This window comes from Pseudorasbora parva, chromosome 1 (assembly GCF_024679245.1).
Source record: "Pseudorasbora parva isolate DD20220531a chromosome 1, ASM2467924v1, whole genome shotgun sequence".
Taxonomy (NCBI): Eukaryota; Metazoa; Chordata; class Actinopteri; order Cypriniformes; family Gobionidae; genus Pseudorasbora; species Pseudorasbora parva.
In genome coordinates, this window is record NC_090172.1 from 6921289 (window position 1) to 6934466 (window position 13178).

Sequence of the window (13178 nt, forward strand, 5' to 3'; positions counted from 1 at the left end):
AGGCCCTACAGAGGTTTCTGGGGTTCGCCAATTTTTATCGGTGTTTTATTCGCAACTTCAGCCAGCTAGCCGCGCCTCTGACTGCCTTGACCTCCACCCGAACGGCGTTCAGGTGGTCGGTTGCAGCCGAGACTGCATTTACCAACCTGAAGAGCCGCTTTGTTTCGGCTCCCATTTTAGTGACCCCTGATCCATCACGCCAGTTTGTGGTGGAGGTTGACGCGTCAGAGGTGGGGGTAGGAGCGGTTCTATCCCAACGCTCTTCCTCGGATGATAAGATGCACCCTTGCGCGTTTTTTTCTCATCGCTTGTCGCCAGCCGAACGCAATTATGACATTGGTAATAGAGAGCTGTTGGCAGTCAAACTGGCATTGGAGGAGTGGCGTCATTGGCTAGAGGGTTCGGGGGTTCCTTTTATCGTTTGGACCGACCATAAGAATCTGGAATACATCAGATCTGCTAAGAGACTCAACTCCAGGCAGGCTCGGTGGTCCCTTTTTTTCGGACGTTTTGACTTTTCTCTTTCGTACCGCCCGGGTTCCAAAAACATCAAACCCGATGCTTTGTCGCGCGTTTTTGACCGCTCCGAACGCCCGTCTACTCCCGAGTGCATTTTACCTGAGAGACTTAGAGTCTCCACACTCGTATGGGAGGTCGAATCGAAGGTCAGGACGGCCTTAGAAGGGGTAACGCCTCCGCACGGTGGACCACCGAACCGATTATTCGTTCCGGAGGGAGTTCGGTCCGACGTTGTTCGATGGGGACACTGCTCCAATGTCGCTTGTCATCCAGGAGTTAATAGAACCAAATTTTTGGTTAAGCAACGATTCTGGTGGCCCGGTATGGCTCGTGACATCCGAGATTTTGTTTTGGCCTGTTCAGTCTGTGCCATGGGGAAGACATCGAACCGCCCTCCCGATGGGCTCCTTCAACCGCTGTCTGTCCCTTCGAGACCCTGGTCCCATATCGCTCTAGATTTTATCACCGCCCTCCCGCCCTCCCAGGGCAAGACGGTTGTTTTAACCGTCGTGGACCGATTCTCGAAGATGGTACATTTTGTTCCCTTGCCCAAATTACCCTCAGCCAAGGAGACAGCGGTAGCTGTCGTCGATCACGTCTTTCGTTTACATGGCCTTCCGATGGACGTGGTTTCCGACAGGGGACCCCAGTTCGTGTCCAAATTTTGGCGAGAATTTTGTAAATTATTAGGGGCGACGGTTAGTTTGTCTTCGGGGTTTCATCCTCAGAGCAATGGCCAGACTGAGCGGGCCAACCAGGACCTTGAGAGAGGGTTACGATGTTTGGCCTCCAGAAATCCTTCCTCCTGGAGTCAACTCATCTCATGGATTGAGTACGCACATAATTCATTACCAGTGTCAGGTACGGGCCTTTCGCCTTTTGAATGTAGTTTAGGGTACCAGCCACCTATCTTTCCCAGTCTGGAATCCGAGGTCGCGGTCCCCTCCACGCACGCCTTCGTCCAGAGGTGTCGAGACACTTGGAGTAGAGCCCGTGAGACTCTGCTCCGGGTGGGTAGACGCACCAAGGCCCAAGCCGATCGCCACCGGTCTAAGCCTCCCGTCTACGTCGTGGGTCAAAAAGTGTGGCTTTCTTCTAAGAACATTCCTCTCCGCTCCGTGAGTAATAAGTTAGCTCCTAAATTCATTGGCCCGTTTACTGTCACCAAGATTCTTAGCCCGGTGACAGTCCGCCTCAAACTACCTCCCGCGTACGGGAGAATTCACCCCGTGTTTCATGTTTCCAAATTAAAACCTGTTTTTCATGCTCCTATTAATCCGCCTACCCCGGTTCCCCCCCCGCCGCGACTCGTAGATGGGGAACCAACTTATACGGTCAATCGTATTCTGGACGCTAGACGGAGGGGACGCGGATTCCAGTACTTGGTGGACTGGGAAGGTTACGGTCCGGAGGAGAGAAGTTGGGTTCCTGCTAGGGACATACTGGATCACTCCCTTATCGATGATTACAATCGACAGGTAGGTCCTCCTGGGAGCTCCAGGAGGCGCTCCTAGGGGGAGGGGTACTGTCACGGTTCATGAATTCATTGTCTCCTTCTTTGTGTCTTGTGAGGTTGTGTGGGAGGCGTGGCCACTGATTATGGGACTCATCACTTTCACCTGCTGCACTCATCAGTCTCACTATATATACCGCTCTCTCACTGGCACCCATTGTCAGATTGTTACAGGCGTTTCTGGCATGGCTGGCTTCGGCTTCTGTTCCCCTGGGGGATTATCTCTGTTCCTGGTCCAGGATTCGGCCTTTTGGTTGTCCGCTGCGTCCCTGCTCTGCCATATCGCCTGCCTGACCGCCTGCACCTGACCTTCGCCGCAGCTCGCCTGCCTGTACCCTGGAGCCTGTCTCTTTATCACTTTACCTGTTATCTGAGCTTGGTTTATTGTTGACGCTTGCCGTCCTGTGGAACAATAAACTTGTTTTTGATTCGCTATTGGATCCTCTCTGTCTCTCATTACAGCCGTGACAGCATTGGCCCTCCAGGGTAAAAGCTGAGTAGCCCTGCCCTAGACACTTGAGAGTATCACTGCCGGGAAAGAAAAAACAAGTTCTGTATATAACAGAGCCAAAACTTTGCTGGATTGAAACTGACACGTACAGGGTGAGTTTACCATTTTTTCCTCAAACAATCTGTATGTAAATGTAGGTAAAGAATAATTGTGTGCGAATAATAGTGAAATCAGGTGAAATCAAGGTTTGATCTTAATTTTTTTTTCTTTCATGCAGTTAACATGGAAACCAGTCAGCAATATTACTTGTGGAGAAACTAAATGTTACAAATATGTTTTGTTTTGGTGCCTTACTTGTTTCTTCTTCTGCAGTTATATATATATATATATATATATATATATATATATTTAAACCAGTGATGAGTTATCATTTTAAATGATAATACTTTGATTGTCCTTAAGATTTCAAGCAGTAAACACACAAGAGGACTTGCGATTATCACCTGTGAGAAACGTTAAACTCTCTCTTTTCTATCTACTCAGATTTGCAAGATGTCTGTGACAGTGTCTCAGGGTGAAGGAGTGACAGTGATCACCATAACATCAAACCCCAACAGCAAATGGCCGATACTGTGTCAGATCCTGGGCACTTTGTGTTACAGTCCAGTGTGTGCCGTATCACAGCATGTGAAAGCAAAGATGGGGAGTGTCTATGCACGGCTTGCGGTGAGACTCTGAAACAGAAATTACAATAAAGGCTGAAACACACTGCACTGTGGGGTATGGATAAGTTTAAGGGTAAAGTTAGGGACAGCTGTGGTGATATTTCTTTCTAAAGAAATTAGAAACACTGAATCAAAATTAAGCCATGAATATCTAGAAATCTAGCTTTGGCTTTAAAAAAACTGTGAGTAAGTTTTAAAGAAATCAGTTTCAAAATGATTCTGGTACATGGTATACTGACTTTTAATGACTTCTGTTTCTTCTTGTGAGGGCACACACTTTTGCAATGAAGGGGATATAATGTGGTTAAACTATTGTCCGATGTAATGCAATGAAATGTACAGTAATGTTGTACATTTTGAGATTCATAATGTAGCAACTCTCAGGTGGATTTTTAAATAAATTTATACACGCACTACGCCACCCTGGGAATTTCTCCCAAGGAAAATAATGTCAAAGGACACAAGTTCGTTCCCCCAATCAGACGCTCCGAAACATGGGTAATAGTACAAAATAATTCAGTTTATTCAATCATAATCATATAAAAGCAGTCATTCTAAAACACAGCCAGACATAAGGGTTGGCTCTTGAAGTCAATCACACGTGGGTCAATAATTTGGGGCTTACCAGCAGGGTCAGGCTAACGGGAATTGAATCTGCCTACAGCAGAAACATTTCTTTCACCAGTGCACAGTCACAGACACTCCACACCACTCTCTACTAATAGACACGGCACACAGTGAATAAAGCACCACCACCGTTAGAAAGAAAGAGCCGGCCTCCCTGCCTTTGGCACCCAGACCCTGTAACACAAAACAAACTGGATAAAAATGTCACAAGTATACATAGAAATATTAGAGAGGAGAGACTGTATTGCTGGATTGACAAAAAAAATCAAGTTAAATGAAAATAGAGAGAAAAGAATGATGTAAGAAAAACAATATTACCACTATAATCTTTCAATAGCAACTAAATCAAAATGAAAACAAATGGCAAAAACAGAAACAAATCCAACACAAAAAGTTGACAAATTGAAATCAACAAAACAAAATACCAAAAATTATATAAAATAGAAAACCAAAAAAAGAAACCAGGGATAATACACCTGGCCAAATGTAAACAAAGAAAATAGAAATCAACTGAATAGTTGAAAATACAAATTCAAACAAAACAAAATACCACCCCAAGCCAAATATAAATGAAATAAGTTCAGCAAAGCAAAAGAAACAACCTAATAATTAAATCAAACAAAAAAAGAATATAAAAAAGGGGAAAATCCGCACAAACAAAACAGCAATGCTATCCGTGGACAGGACGTGAGACACGCCCAACCTAGCGGTCAATACTCCCGGTGTTTTGGGGGAGAACACCTGAAACACAAAGAGTGTTACAATTATATGTGAATGCTACACATTAGCCCTCTGCCTAAACTTCACTAATACCCATTTAGACATACCAATGATGAAATGATGCGCACATAATCGAGGGCATACACACAACAACGGCAGCCACAAGAGTAGTATGCGACCCACGAGTGACTGGAAAACGTCCCCGGTTACGTATGTAACCTTAGTTCCCTGAGAACAGGGAACGAGACGCTGCGTCAGCTGACGCTACGGGGAACGCCTTCAGCGTGACAGGTGTCTGAAATCGCTATCAAATCACAATCCTACTGACCGTCGGCAGCTGGTGATGTCATCACCGTGCGACCAGGAAGTATAAAAAGGCACCGTGCCAACATGACAACATCCGCTTCGTCTGAAGGGACTGTGGGCAGGCACACCTTGAAGCATGGCCATGTGACGCAGCGTCTCGTTCCCTGTTCTCAGGGAACTAAGGTTACATACGTAACCGGGGACGTTCCCTTTCGAAAGGGAACTCGCGCTGCGTCAGCTGACGCTACGGGGAACGATATACTCACGCCGCCATGCTGAGGGGAGTGCACGCCCCTTACTGGCAGTGAGAACTGCCTGGACGAGTGTTCGCGGAAAGTCTGAACCACTCCCCCTCTAGCCACACAGGCTGCCAGTGACATCATTCCCTACGGTCATAGCCCAAGCTATATGCCTAAGAGAGAACCTAAACAAGTTTTAACTGAGGTTTCCTACTCTCGGCTTGCTCGAGGGCCTGGGACCTACTACTTTCGAAGGAAGGAGTCCCTTAAGGGAATGTGGCTAGGGGACCCGAGGGCGCCACCAGCCGTCACTAATTCGGGAAACCCTTCACCGAATGCCACCAGGGAGGCCTCACCTGGCATCACTTCTGTGGGACACCCCAGCTTGGCCAACCCTGTCTGTCAAAACAGAGCCTCCGGAATCGCTCTACTTATGAGCATCCAGACTGAGGGACTGCAAAGTGGCAATGTCCTCCTCAGACCGGAACTCGGAGACGGGAATCCTGGAGAGCAGTACTCAGCTTAGTGCTTCTTACCCTTGCCATCGAGGGGAGTCTCTTCTGCTCGATCCTAGGATCTACTGAGCACATTTATTACAGGGGTGCTCAGGAGGCCTAAAAAGGCCTATGGACTGATCTACCCGGGAGGCCCCGAGGGGGGCCTGCCCGTCTGATCAGACTCAAGCGGCCGTAAGCTCGCAGACGACCCTCAATGAGGGGAGCTCTTAAGCCAGCTTGGTAGGTAAACCATGCTGTAGGCTAGCCAGTTCCCTGTCCTGAAGGGACTGCGCAGCAGAAACGGAGTCTCGTTGTGCTAGGGCACGAGCCCGCCACTGAGTTATACCGGCCCAGGCCGGGACCCAACGGCAGGCAGCCGCTAGCTGTCAGCCCAAAGCCAGTTCTACATTCCCACTTAGGGGAACCGTTTCCCCTCCAGGGAGGCCAGGAGGCGCTTCTACCTGGCACCGTTAGTGCTAGCTGTTAGGAGCCGCAGGAAGGTGGCTTTACTGGTTCCTCAGGGGCTCATGAGGCTATAACGCCAGAAGCCACCTATGCTAATGGCTAGCTTGTCACCGAGACCTGGTCCGGGAATCCCCTCCCAAAAAGGCCCGAAGAGGCCTGACAGCATAATACACTGGCCTACCGAGCGTCCCAGCTCGGGGGCTCACCCTCAGGTGGCCTAGAGCGGCCTACTTCCTGCCAGCCAACGTGCAAACTGTCGGGAGCTATTGTGTTCCCGGGGCTCGCCTCCAGGGAGGCCTGTTTGATGCCACGTACAGTCCGGTCCTTTTAGGGCGACCTGGAGAGGCCTATTGCCGAATGGCAGTTCCCTATTAGATTGGTGACATACGGTGCTTATCCGATGGCAAATCCCACCGGAAACCCTGCAGGGCCGGGAAACGACCATAGGACGGCCTGCAGCGGCCCGTCCCTGATAGCAGACTATGCTAGCCGCCTGGCTAGCACCCACGCACACTGTCGCAAGACCTGGGAACCGGGGCTCACCCTACAGGAGGCCTAAAGCGGCCTAGATCCTGTCAACCAATGGTCGGAACCCTAGGTCACCCCCTCAGGGGACGCCATGTGAGGCGTGCTGAAACTCAGCAAGCCCTTAGAGTCGGGCTGACAGTGGCTGTCTGCTGGCTGATGAGGACTGGGTATCCAGTCACTACCTGGGGACTCATCCACAGGGAGGCCGTTAGGGGCCTACTTATGACGAGGTTTCTGCTGCAGCCTACTGAGGCCTACCACCTGACCCAGAGTTAACTGCCCGGACTGCCTCGGCTGGCGTCTCCCGCCAGCCCGCCTTCTATAGTCGGTCCGCCCCAGCGGCCCATAGCAGCCTTCTGCGACGGCGCAGTCTCTCAGGCAGCGCCTACCAGCGTGGACCTAAAACACAATGCCCACAGCAGTGCACTCAGCATAAAACGCCTTGAACCCTCTAAAGCGAGGGGAGTACAACTTACGCCACCTGCCTCCAGGGCGGCCGTCTGGTCGTCCAGCGGTCCGCCGTCCGCGCAAGGGCGTCAGCCGTGACAGTGTTTCGACTCCAGGGGAGCATCCTACCAACCGATGCTTTCAGATGGTTGCGAAGTACAGCTCGACCCGAGCCTAAAAGGTGAAGCAGAAGACACAGAGCAAAAAGTGAAATATATTGAACACACACAACCGGCCATTTCCTGAACCAAGCCGGGGGGCCGCCCAGAAGTGGCGGCCGCACTAGCTCTGGGGGGCGGGGCTAGCAAAACCAGTCTGACTGCGCACCGCGCAGAGACGCCTACCCCGTCCCCACGACCACTGGCTGAGTCGCGATTCATTCTGCTATACACCTTTTTGCATTAATAACAACCCCCAAATGCAGAAGGGGGGTGGGCATTGGTCGGACGACCCTACTACGGGGAGGCCGGGTAGGGATACAAAGCTCCTGCGGGGATACCGACAGGAGCCCGGGGCAACTGCCAGGGCGATATGCCACCGCACGACGCCACCGTCATCCCATCAACAGCCTAGGCCAACCTGATGCACTAGCATCGGTCTGATAATCCCACAACAACGGCCCTAAAAAGGACTGGGACAGACCTTACTGTAGTTCATGCGCTAGCCTAACCTCACAAATTCATCTAGATATTTCACTAGCAGAGGTGCCAACGCTACCCAGAGGTGGCTACAGCTAAAAACCGTTCGCCAGGAGAACATACGTCAGTTTATATCGCCGCTACATGCCCGCGGCATGTGCGGTGGCCTCAACTGCTCATATTACACATATCCAGAAGAGAAACAGCCTTATAAACTACTGTTGCTACACTAGCAAACATACAGCCTACATAAACACACTGTGTTTATCACAAACATCGTTCTAGCCACCTTTACCGGGGAACTACAGGCCCCCTTCTCCAACTGTTACATTCTTTTCTTCATCTTTTGTAGACAAAATATCCCTCAGGGAAGCATAGAGTCCAAACATACGGCAAAAAGAAGAATGTTTGCCCTAAAAGGGGACTCACCCGCTGTTTTCAGTGCCTCATCGCTTCATGTAACATGCATGCTTCGGCGCACTAACCTGAGGGCGGGGCGCTTTATTCTCACATGTAAGGCCGAGGAGGCGGCCGCGAAATCCCGCTTTTCCCAGAGACGATGCACTGTGTGCGGGCAGAGCACACACCGGCCTGGCAGGCTTTCGTCAGAGTCTCACCTCCGCTCATCATCAGCCCGCGCGGCCTGGTGTAAAGCGCGCCCGGGGAGAAAAAAGAAAAACAACAGAACAACAAAGGAGGGGACACAACATCACTTCCGCGCCCTCGGGGGCGGAGACTCACCACCTCGCTTTGGGCGCTGGAAGCGGATCTTCTCCCCGATGTCCCTCCTCCTGTTGCGGGTGTCCCGCCTCTTCCACGTCCTACTCCTCCACGGAGGGGGCGCACGAGAGGCCACGCTACTGCGTTGGCCCATTTTTTTTTTTTTTTTTTTGATGATCCTCGGATCTTGATGGGCCATGGACACCCTCCTGCCTGGGCGCCGCCCCAGACCTCAGCGGAATACACGTTCTATACGCCGCTGAGCGCGCCCTCGCCTCTCTGAACTCTCCCACCACCGCCTCGACGGAGGTGCCGAAAAGCCCAGAGGGCGAGACCGGGGCATCCAGGAGAAAAGCCTTTTCTTTCACCCCGATGCCCACCAAGTTTATCCACCGATGCCTCTTCTGTGGCGACCCTAGCCGCCATCGACCGTCCGATGGCGACTGCTATGTTGTTTGGCCGCCTGGAGAGAGAGATCCGTGGTGCGCCACTCAGCCATCGCATCAGGGGGTAGGCCAACTGGAAAAGCACGGGCTGACGAAGAGGAGGAGTCTCCATCCGACTCCTCCTCCGTCCGCCTGCTCTCGCGACCTGGCTGATCGTCCGCGAGCACTGTGTTCCCCAGACGATGAGCCAGATCCATCTGGGAGCCCCAGGACAAACGGCGCCGCTCAGCCTCGGCATGAGCGGGACCGCTCCCAAATGCTGGCTCTTCTTCCCTCGAGTAGAAGGCCGAGCGAGAGCGGAGCGTCCTCAGTCGGAAAACGCTCGCAGTTTTCGCAGGAAGCCCCCTCGAGAACCTCCCGCGCGTGCTCTTCCCCCAGGCAGAGCACACAAAGGGTGTGCGTGTCCCCAGGAGTGAGAAACCTGAGACACGGATCAGCGCACTTCCTGTACGCTCCCTTCACTTTGCGTGTGCACTTCATTCCACTTTAGAAAGACTTTCTAGCGAACCAGACAAAACAGTCCCTGAAGACGAAAGGATGTTGTCATGTTGGCACGGTGCCTTTTTATACTTCCTGGTCGCACGGTGATGACATCACCAGCTGCCGACGGTCAGTAGGATTGTGATTTGATAGCGATTTCAGACACCTGTCACGCTGAAGGCGTTCCCCGTAGCGTCAGCTGACGCAGCGCGAGTTCCCTTTCGAAAGGGAACTCAAGTCATGCAGGAAGGGCAATGAAGCAGTCGGAGCTCACTATTAAGCAGAAAGATGCAACCAGCGAGGAAGGGCAGTCAAACAGTCGGGGCTCACTATTAAGCAGAAAGATGCAACCAGCGAGGAAGGGCAGTCAAGCAGTCGGGGCTCACTATTAAGCAGAAAGATGCAACCAGCGGCATTTAGTTACTACATTTAGAACGAATTATCTATAACCCTCTCCAGAAGCGCCTACCTTTCTCTAGTGTAGTGTCCACATCTGATGCCGGAAGCAGCAGCAACACAGCGTTCGCAACGCCTTAGTGACGTTGACAGTGACGTAATTCTAAGGCACATATCTAACGCCTTTTATATCACCATAGTGACAGATAATTGGCTTACGACCCATATCTAATTATTTGGGAAGGCTTCCCCACTACAATCACAATACAAAGTGGTGTACACATGACATGTTCTCTTGTTCCATAGATTGTGCAGTTTGCAGTAGGAATCATCTTTACTCTCACAGAGAATTCAGGTTATATCAGAGTTATAGCTGATGCTCCATTTTGTTTTGGTGGTGTGGTAAGTATTATACCTCATTTTGATTCTTGTTGTTTCTAAATTGTTGTAAAATGAGTGAGTCCATTCACAAAGTTAATCTGAATAAATTACACAAAGCTCACATTTTGATGATATATAATCATCAAAATGTGAGCTTAACTTGTTTTGATGGACAAATTTGAAGAATGTCTTTGTTTTTCCTTATAGTTCATAGTGGTTGGAATCGTGTCTTTTGTTGCTGCTTGGTTTCCCAGTTCATTTCTTGTAAGTCATTAACAGTCATCGCATACAGTAACTCAGACGTTTCTGGTTTGGTGAGGTTTTTTTTCAAAGATGTAATCTCGTGTTTTGTGTCTTACAGCTGCTCATCACTGTAGGGCTGAACATGGTCAGCACTGTTGTGGCTGCGATTAGCCTAGCACTGTTTTCGTGTGACTTGCTGAGTTCAATTCCGGTCAGCCAGCAACGGAATGCCGTAATTATTATTGTTTATTTTGTGAAAATCTTCCTCAAATTCTCATCTTAATACTTTTTCTTGTCTTAATAATTTGCTTACAATTTGCTTTTATTCCATGACATGCTGATCTTTTCCATCTCTAGATGAGCAGTGGATCACTTTGGGTACTGGATGTCGCTATGTGGATCTTTTCGGTCCTTGAGATTTGTGTGACCCTCGGTTTCTCTATCTTGGCTGTAAAATTGTTCGATACGAATGTTTTTGCAAAGGTGCAGTATTATTACTACAATTCAAACAAACTACAGAGATCATGGACATTTCAGAAAGCTGATCAGTGTATTAATGTTTCTTTTTGGTTTTGCAGTCTGTGAAGGAACCTCAATTTTACAAGCCACTTAAAGAGGTCACTGTCAGCCACGTATGAAAATTACAAAGACCTTGTTGAAATATACAGTGTTAATTGAGCTAACATTGTTATGAACAAGTTCAGTTAATAGCAAATCTCCTCTGTCTCCAGGACCACAATCATCTTGTTAATTGTTTATTCTTGCTGTTCATTAATTTTTCTTTACCTTAAACTTTTGTTACACTTCACAAAATATGATACTTTTGTAACATCCAGTTTTGTTTTTATGGACATTGTATGTGTTTTTCCCCTGTATCCAGCTTGTTTTTATAGTTACTGGTTTGGTTTTCATCTTTACTGATTATAGCCCCGCTTCCACCGAAATTACCCGGAACAATTTGTACCAGGAACTTTTTTTACAGGAACTTTTCCCCCCAGGCCTTCTACTGTCTGTGTTTACACTGCGGTCTAAAGTACCATGAAGATTAGGCAAATTATTGCGGTGATGTAGGACTGCGTGCGACTGCTCCTTCCAGTCAGCGATAGACAGTTATAATTTTTGCACGAAAAAGGAGGAGATTCAAACAACGCTGCTTTTGCTGGTTTTCTATCTGTTTACTAAAGAGGTAGTTAAAATGGCGGAAAAGAACACTGATACTAAAGCGTATTCTGAAAGCTAGATTTATGTTATTATCAGATATTCTGGACATTGACCGTGAGATTGCTGAGACAAACGCCCGCCATCAGACAGAGAGCAAGACTGATATTTACTGAACGCAGAACGAACCTCGCAAAAGACTTAAAAATGCCGGTTGAAATTAAATGCTGCGTGAGCTAAACCAATCAGCATGTTCAGCGCCCAAGTCCCACTCTCGAAAGTTCCTGAACTTTGAAAAAGTACTAGCTCGGGCGCAGGCCCGTTTGGAGGGGGAAATATTGACCAGGAACTTCATTTAGACCCTGGTTCCTGTGGTCGAAACACACCGAGTACTACCACCGAGTTCGTAGTTCATGAGGAAAGTTCCTGTGGTAGAAACGCGGCTTATGTTTACATGTCCCTTGTTTAGTTATTGTTATCTTTTGCATATATAAATATATAGCCCTGTGTTTTTGGTACTGGTTTGTCGGTTATTGTTTTTATATTGCTTGTGAAGTTATCTTGTTGTTGTTGTGTGTTTTTTTCTTCTTTTTTTCCCCTTTTGGATGTACCTTCCTGCTTTTGTTTTGTTAAATAAAGTATAAGATCTACTCATATACCCTTATCTCCTCATCCTTGCCTGCCTGAATGTGACAGAAATACCGAACACAAATAATGAATCTAGCATCTGTCCAGCTCCCGCTGGACCACACATCAGAGTTTTTAGACCTCACCCTTTAGAACCCATATCCGGAGAGCTTGTTAATGTTGTTTTCTTATAATCAACGTAATCATTTAAAACAGTAAATCCCCTTCACTGTAGATGGTCCTCCAGGGAGATTTACAGATTTCACCCTCCTCTTTCACTGTGGGTGAGCTGCAGTAGGGCTGTGATTGCCACTTGCCAGCCATGGTCCCAGAGCCTGCCAGAGACATCAATCCAGAGACAAGGCAAAACATGGACCTCCAGCAGTGGAGAGTTCAACCTAGGAACTAGATCCTGTAGCCAAGTTCATCCCAGAGCCCAAGCCAGGTCAGTTGCGGAGCTAGAGCCAGCTGCTTTGTCCATTCCAGAGAGATTATTTATTTGGTTTGACATCATGGCATGTAGTCCCACTCATCCACCCACATCTGAGATAAATTTGTCTCAACTGGTCCCATCTGGGCTATTTGACTTGCTGGTTCCTCCTCCACTGGTACCATCCAGCCTCCTAGCTCCAAAGTATCTGCTGGTCCCGTCCAGCCTTCTAGCTCCTTTGTCCCCACTGGTTCCACCTTACTCCCTGGCCCCTCCTCCTAGGCTGTGGTCTTCTCATGGAGGTGCACAAGGAGGATAAAAGGAGGAGTGACGACAGTGAAGGACCAGGTCCCTGTTCCTAAGCTGGTTCCGCCCAGCTCCCTGGCTCTGCCTCTTCACTGGTTCCATCTGGTTCCCACACCTCCACTGGTTCAGCTCACCTGGTTCAGCCAACCACCTGACTCCATCTCATCTTCCTGATTTGCCATCTCTCCTCAGCCCTCCAGCTCCATCTAGCCAGCCCATCCAACCATGGTTGAAGGACCCAAGACCCCAGCCATGCCTCCCGACTACAGGTCCTTCTCAAAAAATTAGCATATTGTGATTCATTATTTTCCATAAT

At 49.0% G+C, this 13178-nt stretch overlaps 1 protein-coding gene across 1 annotated transcript; it reads left to right on the forward strand.

The window, feature by feature from the left end:
- Window positions 1-2508: 2508 nt before the first annotated feature.
- Window positions 2509-12155, forward strand: LOC137082931 (membrane-spanning 4-domains subfamily A member 4D-like). The gene is made up of 7 exons (XM_067448519.1): window positions 2509-2635; window positions 3027-3209; window positions 10024-10119; window positions 10306-10362; window positions 10460-10573; window positions 10699-10824; window positions 10920-12155. The coding sequence occupies exons 2-7, from the start codon at window positions 3036-3038 to the stop codon at window positions 10977-10979; spliced, it is 627 nt and encodes a 208-aa protein (XP_067304620.1). The 5' UTR covers window positions 2509-2635; window positions 3027-3035; the 3' UTR covers window positions 10980-12155.
- Window positions 12156-13178: the final 1023 nt, after the last annotated feature.